Source organism: Vulpes lagopus, chromosome 2 (assembly GCF_018345385.1).
Source record: "Vulpes lagopus strain Blue_001 chromosome 2, ASM1834538v1, whole genome shotgun sequence".
NCBI lineage: Eukaryota > Metazoa > Chordata > Mammalia > Carnivora > Canidae > Vulpes > Vulpes lagopus.
Window position 1 is genome coordinate 13,445,622 of NC_054825.1, and position 13,852 is coordinate 13,459,473.

Consider the following 13,852-nt stretch of genomic DNA (forward strand, 5'->3'; position numbering starts at 1 on the left):
AGATGTTGGTGAGGATGCAGAGAAAGAGGAGAACCCCCTTACACTATTGGTGGGAATGCAAACTAGTGCAGCCATTCTGGAAAACAGTATGGAGGTTTCTCAAAAAGTTAAAAATAGAACTACCCTATGACCCAGCAATTGCACTACTGGGTATTTAGCCAAAGGATACAAAAATGCAGATTCTAAGAGGTACCTGCGCCCCAATATTTATAGCAACATTATCAACAATAGCCAAACTGTGGATATAGCTCAAATGTCCATTGACTAATGAATGGATAAAGAAGATGTGGTATATGTATATACAATGGAATAATACTCAACCATCAAAAGGGATTGAAATCTTGCCATTTGCAATGATATGGATGGAGCTAGGGTGTATTATGCTAAGTGAAATAAGTCAGAGAAAGACAAATACCATATGATTTCACCCATATGTAGAGTTTAAGAAACAAAACTAATGAACATATAGATGTGGGAACAAAAGGAGGGAAGCAGACCATAAGAGACTCTTAACTGTAGAAAACAAACTGAGGGTTGATGGAGGTAGGTAGGTGAGGGATGGGCTAACTGGGGGATGAGAATTGAGGAGGGCACTTGTTATGATGACCACTGGGTATTATATGTAAGTGATGAATTACTAAATTCTACTCCTGAAACCAGTATTACACTATATGTTAACTAGAATTTAAATAAAAAATTTAAACAATTAAATAAAAATACATAATGTAGATGATTGGGAAAAGAGCCAATAAAACAAAAGTAAGGGCAGCCTGAGGTGGTTCGGGGGTTTAGCGCCGCCTTCGGCCCAGGGTGTGATCCTGGAGACTGGGGATCGGGTCCCACGTCAAGCTCCCTGCATGGAGCCTGCTTCTCCCTCTGCCTGTGTCTCTGCTCCCCCCCCCCCCCATGTATTCTCATGAATAAATAAAATCTTAAAAAAAAAAGACAAAAGTGAGAATTTTTGAAGTATTTTCAGAGACCTGTCTGAACTATCGATGTTTAGATGAAAGGTCAGGGCCAAATTTGCTAGCAGAAGTCCAAGATAGTTATCCTTTAATCAGAGGTAAGTTATTGAAAGTGTCTGAAGATGACATTAAGAAACACTTGTTTTAAGACGATTGCTATTTATAAGGTAGATTGCATAGAGAGGTAAAGCCCCAGAGACTAATTAAGAGGTGTTACAGGTTAAAGGTGAAAAGGTAAGCACTTGAAAGATACTTGAAATCAATAGGAACAGAAAGAAGGGGACAAATAAGATAACTAGGACAAGATTTCTTGAGTGGTTGAATATGTGATGGGTATAGGTGGAAGAGGCAAATGACTATTAAGGATTTGAGTTGAGTAGAATTATGGCAAATTGACTTTGATTTGGTCATCAGATATTATTTTTCCAGATAATAGTTGTTATAAAAAGCAAGACACAGTTTCTGCCTTTCATCACTAGTAAGAGAAATAGAGGTGCTTATTTCAGAGGGAGGTAAATGTGATTTTATATATTCTTTAGTAGTAGGGCATGGTTAGATTTCCCTCAACAGATATTCTGTAAACTTGGGCTTTTCGAAACAAAACAGGAGAGGGGCACCTGGGTGGCTCAGTTGGTTGGGCCTCCAACTCTTGATTTTAGCCTGGGTCGAAGTCCTGGGGTCTTGGGATCAAACCCTGTGTTGGGCTCCTCACTCAGTGGGGAGTCTGCTTGGGATTCTCTCTTCTATCTGCCCCTCCTCCCACTCGCTTGTGTGCTTGCTCTCCCCTTCTCAAAATAAGTAAATCTTAAAAAAAAAAAAAGAAGGAGCAAAGCAGGAACAGAACTAGACATTAGGTTTGGAAGTCTTTGTCATAGACAAGAGAGTTAAATTCTGAGTGGGATGGTTTCCAGGGGAAGGGAAGGGATGGTATAGGCCCTAAGCATGTATAGGAGGAGGTCAGCTACATTCGATTCTTTTCACAACCCATGAGTTGATATTTGACTCCCTACAGGTGTAAGACTCCTTTGAAATTAACTTTAATCTTTTTTTTTTTTTAAGAGGATTTTTGTTTTTCACTTTAGGTATAAAATGAGCTTCTACTAAAAGGGCACATTGGGAATTTCCTGTTCTCAGTGGTTTGGCCTTGAGTCTTATAAATTGTCTCTTCTTGATAGGTAGTGTTTGTGTTGTTAACATGAGATTTTAATATACTTTTGCCATTAAGAAAATTAACCTTTTGAACTTAGAACTTTCATAGAACTAACAATAGCTCTTTCAGGAGACAGAGGGGTCTAAAGGCAGTTTCCTTTGCCATTTTGTTCAGTAGTATGGACTCTTCCCCCTTTCAAAGTAGTATAGTAAAAAAAATTTTTGTACCATTTCTTGGTCATTCAGCATATACTGAGTGTTCATTTGACTCAAAATATGTATGAGCCAGTGATTGTTACAACCTATTTATGGTGATTATATAATTGAAATGGAAAGCCTTTAATTCAAGATTGAATTGTAAGTACATAGGCATGTAGGATGAAAAATGGATTCTTGTTTCAAATGTTCTGCCTAAGCTAAAGCAAATGCTTTCTAAATTCACCTAACTGGTACTTGTGTTTCCAGTAGGAAATTCTTCCTGACATCTCTCCAAAAATTTACATGTTAGGAGATACCAGTCAAAAAGTGGAAGGAAATACTATAATTCTTCTTTGAGAGTTAAAGTTTAACATTCAACATAGAGTCATTATTGGGTGAAGAAATCCACTGACTACACGTCAGAAGCAGGCACAGGAAACACTGACATAGGAAGTATGTCCTGGGGATCAGATATGGGACTTATAGAGAGGAACAGTCATGGTCTCAACAGTCAGTCTTTAGATTTTATTCATTCATTCATGAGAGACACACAGAGAGAGGCAAAAACACAGGCAGAGGGAGATGCAGGCTCCATGCAAGGAGCCCGATGCGGGACTCAATCCTGGAACTCCAGGATCATGCCCTGGGCCGAAGCTAGGCCCTAAACCACCAAACCACCCAGGAATCCCAACAATCAGTCTTGAGTGTAACTTTTGCCCTGTCTGCTAATGGGAGTCATTCTTACAAACTAAATGAATATTAATAAATTTATATGCATAGTATATACAAACCCTAAGAAATAATACTTTATTTTTTTCAAAAGAGAAGTTTTCCAAGCAAAATAAATCCTTAAAATAGCAGTATGATACATGCTTCTGTGTTAACTTTTCTGGGAGAAACTAAAGTTACTTTGTTAGAGTACTAATAATGTTTGCTGGCTTTTTCTAATAATTGAATATTCACTATAGGCTACAGTTCTTTGTAAGTGCTTTAATGGAAGAAACGTAAAGAGAATATGTCAATGTTGTGGTATGCTCTGAGGTAGAATCAGAAATTGATCTAAAATCAGAATTAATAGAGGCACCTGGTTAGCTCAGTTGGTTAAGCTTAAGTCTGCCTTCAGCTCAGGTGGTGCAGGGTCCTGGGATGAAGCCCTGAGTTGGGCTCCCTGCTCAGTGGGGAGACTGTTTCCCCCTCTACCCCTCTTGCCTGCTTATGCTCTTTCTCTCTGTCACTTAAATAAATAAATAAAAATTAAAAATCAGAATGAATAAAAGCAGTATCTATTTCAATAGCAAAACCTGTTCTGGACAATCCAGCAAAATATTTTTATTATTAAAAAAAGAGGGGATCCCTGGGTGGCGCGGCGGTTTGGCGCCTGCCTTTGGCCCAGGGCGCGATCCTGGGGACCCGGGATCGAGTCCCACGTCGGGCTCCCGGTGCATGGAGCCTGCTTCTCCCTCTGCCTGTGTCTCTGCCTCTCTTTCTCTGTGTGTGTGTGACTATCATAAATGGAGAAAAAAAATAAAAAATAAAAATAAAAAAAAAAAAAATAAAAAAAAAATAAAAAAAAAAATAAAAAAAGAAATTAAGTTATCTGAGACATAATGAACCCTAACATCCAGTCTGGAGGTGTTTTTGGAAGTACTTTTAACAGTTGGACCAATTAGCAGTGCAAAATGAAAATTTTCTATGTCTGGAATATTTGTCACAAAACAAAGATCAAGATTATCAGAGCAACTAATGCTTTGTGTACTTTAAAATTTCATTGTTAAGAAAAACTATTGAATGTTAAATATTTGTGGTATTTCAATATTTTAAACAATTTTCATTTGGAATTTATTTTGTTTCAAAAGGTTTTCTGTTTTTTAATGTTTTCTGTTATCAAATACCAGATAAAAATCATGCTTATGTTTTATTGAAATGTGCATCTTTTCATAGTATATTGATTCATAGTAATGATAAATCAAGGATTTATTATCATATCTTTTTGTAGCAAATGTTTAAAAGTTTTAGTGTAACCTTAATGATTTTACTCTTTGTTATGATCATTCATTATTCTTTTTTTCTTTAATCAGCTTTATTGAGATATAACTCACAAACCATACAATTCATCCATGTAAAGTATAGGATTCATTGTGTTTGAGTACATTCACAGGGTTGTGCAACCATCATCACAATCTAATTTTAGAATATTTTTGTCCCTCCTAAAGAAACTATACATTAGTATTCAATCCCTAGTCCCCCTAACCCTCCTCCCTGGCCCAGAGTAACCACTGATATACTTTCTGTCTCTAAATTTACCTACTCCAAGCCTTTCATATAAAGGTGGATTCATACAGTACGTGGTCTTTTGTGACCGGCTTTTTTCACTGAGCATCTTTTTGAGGTTCATTCATATTGTTGCATGTATTATTACTTCATTTCCTCTTATTGCCAAATAATATTCCATTTTGTGTATTTGCCACATTCTATTTACCTCTTCATCAGTTGTTGGGTATATAGGTTGTTTTTATGTTTTGGCTATTAAGAATAATGCTGCTTTGAACATGCGTATTAAGATTTTGTGTGAATGTATGCTTTCATTCCTCTTGGTTATATACCCAGGAGTGGAAGAGCTGTGTGATATGTTAACTTTTTAAGGAACTGCCAAACTAATTTTCAAAGTGGCTGCACCATTTTACTTCCTTCCAGCAAAGTACAAAGATTTGTTTCTCTACATCCTCACTAGTATGTGTTTCCTTTTTGATCTCTAGTGAGTGTGAAGTGGCATCTCATTGTGATTTTGATTGGCATTTCCCTGATGGCTAATGGTGTTGAGCCTGTTTTTATGTGCTTATTGGCTATTTGCCTATCTTCTATGGAGAAATGTCCAAGTCCTAATTGAAAATATTTTCTCCCATTCTGTGAATTTTTTCACTTACTTGGTGATGTCCTTTGAAACACAAAAATTTTAATTTCGTTGAAGTCTCATTTTTCTTTTTCCTTTGGTATTTACACTTTTGCTGTCCTGTCTTAAGAAAATCATTGCATAAATCAAAGTTACAAAGATTTGCTTTTATGTTTTCTTTTCTTACCTTCAGGTCTGTGACTCAAATTTTAAGTTAATCATTGTTAAGCTTTGTGTGATTCTCTTCAAAAACATTAAAAAGAGGTTATGAAAAATATAAAAATATGATTAAAGTGTTATGCTTTCAAGGAAGGATTCTTGAGGGCAGCCCCGGTGGCGCAGCAGTTTAGCGCCGCCTGCAGCCCAGGGCGTGATCCTGGAGACCCAGGATTGAGACCCACGTCAGGCTCTGTGTGGTGCCTGCTTCTCCCTCTGCCTGTGTCTCTGCCTCTCTCTTTCTCTCTCTCTCTGTCTCTATGAATAAATAAAATAAAAATCTTAAAAAAAAAAAAAAAAGAAAGGATTCTTGAGAATTGTGCTTCAATCCTGAAGATTAATATCTTCTGAGAATTTGGGAGCATTAGCTGGTGCATAGCCTGCGCGTGACAGTAAAGACCTGCAGGTAGTAGTTTACTCTTTTGAGCAGATGGTGGCAGCAGAGCTTTGATGAAAATTTTCATTTTTCTAAACTTAGTATTTTATGAATAATTATGAATCTTCTTAATTTTTTCAGTAGGCTGTTAAGCACAAAGTTTAAATTTACTTTTAAGATTAAAAAAATAAATATAGGATTGTTTTTGTTTTGTCATGAGTTTATTCAGGCTTTTTGGTTTATGAAACCAGTTTGTGAAGTATGGACATAATTTGCTTGAGATCTCCAACCTTAGGACACAGTTTTCTCATATTACTCTAATATGTTATATCCACCTTTTCTTTTTAAATCTCACTTCTACCCCCATGATCTTTGTGTAGACATAAAGTAATAAGAATAGCAGACAAAACGCTAATTAACGCTAAAGCTTTTCCCAAACTTATTCCTGAAATACACTGGTAGGCTTATGCTCTGATTTAGAAGACAGGTAATATGGAAGCTAGACATGTGGGTAATATTCTTTTCCTTCAAGAGTAAAACTGCCTTATATCATCTCAAGATTGGGCCTGAGATTTCCTTTTCAGATCTGAATATTAAACAGTAAAATTAGATGATAGTTAATCCTTGATAGCTGTTTTTAAAATAATAGAAATAAACAACAGGACACTTAGTGTTTGCTAGGTGCTATACTAAATGCCTTGGATGCATTGTCTTCTTTTGTTTTCACAACAGTCTAAGTGGTATTATTTTTGCTCTAAATTTTAGAGACACAGATGGGTTTTGAGAAGTTAAATATTTTGCCTAAAGTCACACTGTTAGATGGTGAAGTGTATGGGTGTGTTCATAAGCAACTATATTGTACTATTTTATTTGTGTGTAATTTTCACAGAGGTGGTATCCTATTCTTTGTATCACTCTGCAACTTATTTTTTAAATTCAGTCTAATTTGAAGATATCTGATCAGTGTGTTTCCCTCATGAATATATATTTTTTCCCATTTAGTATAGTTAATTGTTTTAAATTTAAAATCAATTAGCCAAAAAATAAAAAAATAAAAAAAAATAAAATCAATTAGCCAAAATATAGCACATTAGTTTTATTTTTTTATTTTTATTTTTTTTAAGATTGTATTTATTTATTATGAGAGACACAGAGAGAGAGAGGCAGAGACACAGACAGAGGGAGAAGCAGGCTCCATGCAGGGAGCCCGATGTGGGATTCGATCCCGGGACTCCAGGAATACGTGCTGGGCCAGAAGGCAGACGCTTAACCACTGAGCCACCCAGGCGTCCCAAATCCGTTAGTTTTATTTTTATTTATTTATTTTTTTAAATTTTTTATTTATTTATAATAGTCACACAGAGAGAGAGAGAGAGAGGCAGAGACATAGGCAGAGGGAGAAGCAGGCTCCATGCACCGGGAGCCTGACATGGGATTCGATCCCGGGTCTCCAGGATCGCACCCTGGGCCAAAGGCAGGCACTAAACCACTGCACCACCCAGGGATCCCCCAAGCCCGTTAGTTTTAGATGTAGAATTCAGTAATTCACTAGTTGTATGTAACACCCAGTGCTTTTCTCCTAGGGTCAGGAACATGTCACGGATGTCAACTCTCACCACTGTTGTTCAACATAGTACTAGAAGTCCTTGCCTCAGCAGTCAGATAACAAAAAGAAATACAAGGCATTCAAATTGGCAAAAAAAAGTCAAACTCTCATTCTTCACAGATGACATGATACTTTATATGGAAAACTCAAAAAAGACTCCACCCAAAATTGCTAGAACCCATACAGCAATTCAGCACAGCAGGATATAAAATGAACGCACAGATATCAGTTGCATTTCTATACATTAACAATGAGACAGAAGAAAGAGAAATTAAGGGACGCCTGGTGGCTCAGCAGTTGGGCATCTGCCTTCGGCTCAGGGTGTGACCCTGGAGTCCGGGGATCAAGTCCCACATCGGGCTCCCTGCATGGAGCCTGCTTCTCCGTCTGTGTCTCTGCCTCTCTCTCTGTGTAGCTCATGAATAAATAAATAAGTAAAATCTTTAAAGAAATTAAGGAATTGATCCTATTTATAATTGCACCAAAAACCATCATATACCTAAGAATAAACCTAACCAAAGATGTGAAGTATTTGTATTCTAAAAACTACAGAACACTTAGGAATATATACTACTTTCTATTTATCTGCTAAGAAACAGCTTGTCCTTGAATTTCACCTAATTTTAGCTTTACTTCACTTTTCCACTAGAGGGTGTACGAAGTATTTGACTTATTTTTTTTTTTTTCTGTTACCAAAGTTATAAATAGTAATAGAGTAATTTATTACTTCTTAGTATAATCAGAAAGAAAAATTTCATTGTGTATAACTGGTATAATAGTCTCCTTGTTTTATTTTTATACTGCAGGTTACTCATTTTTGGATCCTATGACAGAGAGGCAAATATTCATTGTACACTCGAGTTGAGCAGTGGTGTTTGGGAAGAAAAACAAAGGAGTTCTATTAAGACGGTACAGTGGATTTACATAGTGTTTTACTCTTTATAAAGTTTATATTCTATAAGCATACCTTTAATAATATTTTTATATTTATAGAGTTATTTTTTATCCTGTACACATAATTATGAACAACTGTTATTCTGTTGCAGCACAACATCAGTAATAAAATGAATCACATAAAACTGTGATGATACTCAGATTACTTGCTTGCATAAGAAACCTAGTCTAATTTTCCTTCTAGAACTTGAAAATTATTTCATGAGGATGGACTTAGAAATCATTCTAAATACCTTAGAAAGCAAGTAAATTCTTTCATTCAGTAGATGTTTTATGAGTGAGTGCTTGCTTTGTACCAGGCACTGTGTTAGATGCAGGAAACTGTTCAGAACAAAAAAGGACCTTTTTTTGTGGTGCTAACATGGGGGTAGAAGTTCGGTGTGAGGGTTAGAAGAGAGATGGGAGAGGTAAACTACCTACAGGATGGTAGTAGAACATGACAATAAATGGGTAAACAAAAGAAGTAAACATGATAAATTTCCAGAGATTGACAGCTACTATGAAGAAAATAGGATTATGACAGAGAAGATTCTTTAGATCTGATGATAATAGGGAAAACCTCTTAGAGAGATGGCACTTGAGCAAGATGCCCAATTCAGTTAGAATTTCAGATAAACTAATTTTTTTGTTATTATAAGTATTTACCCAATTTTTCTATGCTAACTCTGACAACGCTACACTGGAGACTTGAATCCTGAAAAGGAGCAAGCCACCTGGAGAGTCTGGGGGAATGAGGGAGTGGAAGGCATTTCCTGCAAAGGGAGCAGCACCTGTGTGGGTGGGTTTGAAGAACAAAAAGAAGGCTAGTATAGCTAGAGCATGGTATGAAAGCTAAAGAGTCACGCTTAATCTCATACAGAATTTGAATTTCATTATTTGTGGTGGGAGAGTTTTAAAATGACAAGTGACCTGATCTTTTGTATATTTTGCACAAAACTTTCTGCTTCTGTGGACAAAGGATTGTAGGAGGGCAAGAGTAAACCTGAGAGATTGGTTAGGAGGCAGTTAGGGGAAACGTTGGTTACTTTAGCTACTACCTGAGGAAATAGAAAAAAAAAGAGAGTGGATTTGGGCTGTACTTTTGATGTATGAAGGACTTAGAGTTCTGTTTTCTTTTTTGATTAAAAAAAACCCCACACTACTATTACCTAAATTGCAAGACTGAAAAAATTATAAAGGTTTTTAAAATATTTTTTTAAAGATTTTATTTATTTATTTACGAGAGACAGAGAAAGTCAGAGACACAGGCAGATGGAGATGGAGGAGAAGCAGGCTTCGTGCAGGGATCCTGATGTGGGACTAGATCCCGGGACTCAGGGATCATGCCCTGAGTCGAAGGCAGACACTCAACCACCGAGCCAGTCAGGCGTCCCTGCTTTTAAAATATTTTAAATGCTAGAATTAAAAATAAACAAAAGTAGTGCTTTCCTTTCAACATATTTAATTGGACTTGTTGGATTCTTTGTGTTCTTAAATGAATAAAAATTGTCACTAGTTATTGGTTAATTTGTTTCCAAAGTGAGTTGGTATTTTCTGAATATTCTGAGTAGCAGTTTTAATAGCAGTTATTATGTGCTTCTTGCATTTTGCATAAATCTAGTAGTCTCTTTAAGATTTAGAGCGTTTATCCAAATTATCCATAGAATTTCTGTATTAAGCCCATGAAATTTCACAATAGAAACAGAATTCCAGAATTTTATGGCTGAAATGGAGGAGGGAGTCTATGCCTCAAAGGAACCATTGCCCCTCTTTTAGAGACAATTTATTTCATTTACTAAGTGTATACTGAAATATTATGGGTTTGATAGTAATAAAATTCCAAGAGTGCTTTTTGGAACCCCTAAACCTCTCTGGAGTTACTTTTAGTCTTTTGAAAGATAAGATCCATTTAGCATGTCAAAAGTTTTTTGCAAGAATAAGTTATAGTTGTATTCTTTAAAAATGTAATACTTAATAACTTAGATATTTAGCTGTTTCTAATACATTTAATTCTTGGTGGCAATATAGCCAATCCTGTGATTATTATTTGTAGCCAGTATTTAGGAAAACAATTTCCCTGTTACATCTTCATTATGGTGAATAGGTACTTTCTCACTATGCTACTTAGCTATTTTATAGTAGTAATGATGTGCTTTTGGTATTTCTAGAGTAATCTGTTATTCTTTGTAGCATTTTAAAAAATAGTCACAGTTCTCAATTTTTATAAAAGATCTATAAGCATATCTCCATGCTCTTGAGAACATGACTTTTTTTAATGGAAATATGGTATGCTTTAGACATTCTTTTGACCTCGAATTATTTCTAAATTACATAATTTCTTTATGTAATAAGTGTTGTGAATATCCTTACATAAAGATTGAATATGTGAAATTCTTTTGGAATAAATAGAATAATTTTGACCCGAGTGGGAAAATAGGAGTAAAGCTGGAAAGGGAGGATGGGCCACAGGGTTTTAATTTGGAAAGTAGTAGGGAACTATTGAAGATTTTGAGCACCTGAATGACATGGTCAAAATAGTGGTTTCTAGGAAGGTCCCATTTCTTTGGTGGTTGTTCATACCCCAGCTTTCTTTTAAGTTATGTTTTAAACAATTTGAAGCAACTCCTCAGAGGAATAAAATAACCAGTTTGTTCTGAATTACATGAATACATGAAAAAGCATTATTGTTTTATCTGGGTATAAAATGGTCATAATTTGCCATTGCTAATGGCATTTTCAGTTTCTTTTATTATATTTGCAAAAATATGAGATTAGACAGCTTTAATATTTTACAGCAAAGGTTAATAAGACCTTAATCTTGAGTTACAATTTTAGGTCTTCACATATGCCATAGGTAGTTTTGGAGAAAGATTTCTGGGTTACTTAATTACATCAGGTATCAAAAATGTCAGCAGCAGTTAAGTGTCTCTAGGCATTAAATTACATATGACTGAATTTAATAACTAGAGAGGAGAATTTATTGTTCTTTAGGACTACATAAAAGATTACAGAATTGGATTTGATCATTTGCAATATATTGCAAATTGGGATTAAAAAAATGAATATCATTTAAAAATATGTAAAAGTACTTGATGAGTTTAGAAGCTATCTTTGTATAAATACAGTTTTCAGGTTTAAATTAGTTTTTTAAATGTTGAAATTTATTCAATGAAGAGAGCCACTTGTTTCAGTGAATATGTAGAATAAAAGAAACTTGTTTCTTTCCATAATTTAAATGTGTCTTTGTGTCTTTAAAGCATTATAATGTACCTTATCATCTTGCTGATAGTGGAAGATCATTAGTAATAATAATGATGATAATAATAATAATGGGGCACCTGGGTGGCTCACTCAATTAAGTGTCTGCCTTTGCCTCAAGTCATGGTCCCAGGATCCTGGGATCAAGTCCCTAATTTGGCTCCTTGCTCAATGGGGAGCCTGCTTCTCCCTTTCCCTCTCCCTCTGTCCCTCCCCTGGCTCATTCCCTCTCTCTTTCAAATAAATAAAAAGAACCTTTAAAAATAATAATGATAGATGAAAAGCTCTAGATTTGTAGTGTTTGCACAAGTGTTGGGAGGTGGAACTGGAGCAGTCATAATGCATTAGTTCCATATTAGCAAAATAAAATGATTAATGGTTTAAGCAAGAAAAAGACTTGCCTTGTGTGAAAAGCTGTGGGTCAGTATGGCAGCTCAGTGATACTGTAAGTACAGAGCCTGGCTCTTGACTGGCTTCTCCTCCATCATCCTTAGTGTGAGATTTTTATCCTCATGGCTGCAAGATGTCTAATGCCCCCCCCCCCCCCCCCCAGGTATCCACCTTTCAAGAAAAAGAGTGAGGTCTTAAAAAAAAAAAAAAGGTGAGGTCTAAAGCATGCCATAAGCACATGTCAGCCAGGTTTTGTCCTTTTTAATTGCTTTCCTGGAATCTCCTCCCATGGATTTCCATTTACATCATTTGGATAGAACTGAGTCACTCGGTGTTTCCAACAGCAAGGAACTATGGTGAATCATTTTAGTTTTTCAGCCTTTGTAGAGTAGAAGGCAAGGGTGAAGGGTTATGAATGCATTTTAGGTGTCTAATCCATAGTCTTATGATAAGGAAATATTCCAGTCTGCCTGAGGACTTATTTTTAAGGAAATGTTTCTTATATTGGGATATAAGCAAGTAATTGAAAAGAATATGGATTTCCTCCTATTTGAAACGGACAAGGAAATAGAAAGGAATCTTCTGGGTCCCTGAATTTATAGTAGGTGGACAGAAGGGAGATACTGGAGCAGTCATATGTTCAGTATAAATAGAAGCACTTCATGTCTTACAGAGCCCAATATGCAGGTATCTGAGGGAACTATGGTTCAAGGCATTAGGAGATGTCATAGTATTTCAGATTTGCCTGAAAGATAAGAAATAACAAATCCCTGAAGAGCGTTCAGCTAATGGTTGGAAAGAATCCATAAAGGATGATCATTTGGAACTCTTAATCAGAATGAGTATATTCCTATCAGAGGGTTATGTGGTGTCAACTGGCAACTTGCAGTTGGCAGCTGCTGTAAGAAAGGCTTTAGATAGGGTCAGCCATACCACAGATTATGAAGAATTCACCTCCTGGATTCTAGACTTTATCTCTCTGTTTTGACTTGAGTGGTACTTTTCTTTCTCTTCACTGCTACTTCCCAGTCAAAACCTCATTTTCTGAAAGATAAATAATTTGTATCAGGCTTCCTCAATTTTCTTTTTAAACATACCCTTAAAATTAAAGAGGCACTTTGAAAATAAAATAACCCTATTTTCAAAGAACTGTCAGTGTAAGAAAAGAGGCATGGAAACCAAATGTGTAACACGAGTCTATGAAATACTTTGCTCATACACGGAGAGCCAAAGCCTTTTGCATATAGGATCTATACTTGTTCCATTAAATCCCACTACTCTAACAAATACTGGACCGAGTGGTATTCTAATAATTAGAAGACAATTTGAGAGTAGTGGTACTGGAATCAGTTTAGAGCAGAGGCAAGGATAGCTCTCAAACTATAGGGATATGGGATCTGAATGGAAGGATGACCTTCATAATAAGATCAGCCATGCTCAACTGTCTAAAATTGAGCCTGATTCAGAGGCATTGTGCCTTATTACAGAACCTAGTGAGTCTCCCTACACTTTCAGAGTAAAGGTTGGGGCAACTGAATGCAGGAAACACTTGGTGGAGGGCAGATAACGTTGGAAGAAAGTACAATATATAGAGAACTCATTCCCTATATAATATTGCAGTGCTAAACAAGCATATAGAAGAAATGGAAACAGTCAACTTTCAGAGTTTTTTTTTTTTTTTTAAGATTTTATTTATTCATGAGGGAAAGAGAGAGAGAGAGGCAGAGACACAGGCAGAGGAAGAAGCAGGCTCCATGCGGGAGCCCGACATGGGACTCGATCCCAGGTCCCCAGGATCACGCCCTGGACCGAAGGTAGCGCTAAACCTCTGAGCCACCCAGGCTGCCCCAGAGTTTTTGATGAAGAACCAT

At 36.2% G+C, this 13,852-nt stretch overlaps 1 protein-coding gene across 1 annotated transcript in view; it reads left to right on the top strand.

Moving 5' to 3' along the window:
- PDZD8 (PDZ domain containing 8) overlaps positions 1-13,852 on the top strand; it is an 86,402-nt gene that overhangs the window by 36,313 nt on the left and 36,237 nt on the right. Inside the window, exon 3 of the mRNA XM_041742705.1 lies at positions 8,207-8,309. Coding sequence (XP_041598639.1) covers positions 8,207-8,309 — 103 coding nt within the window. The remainder of the gene's footprint in view (positions 1-8,206; positions 8,310-13,852) is intronic.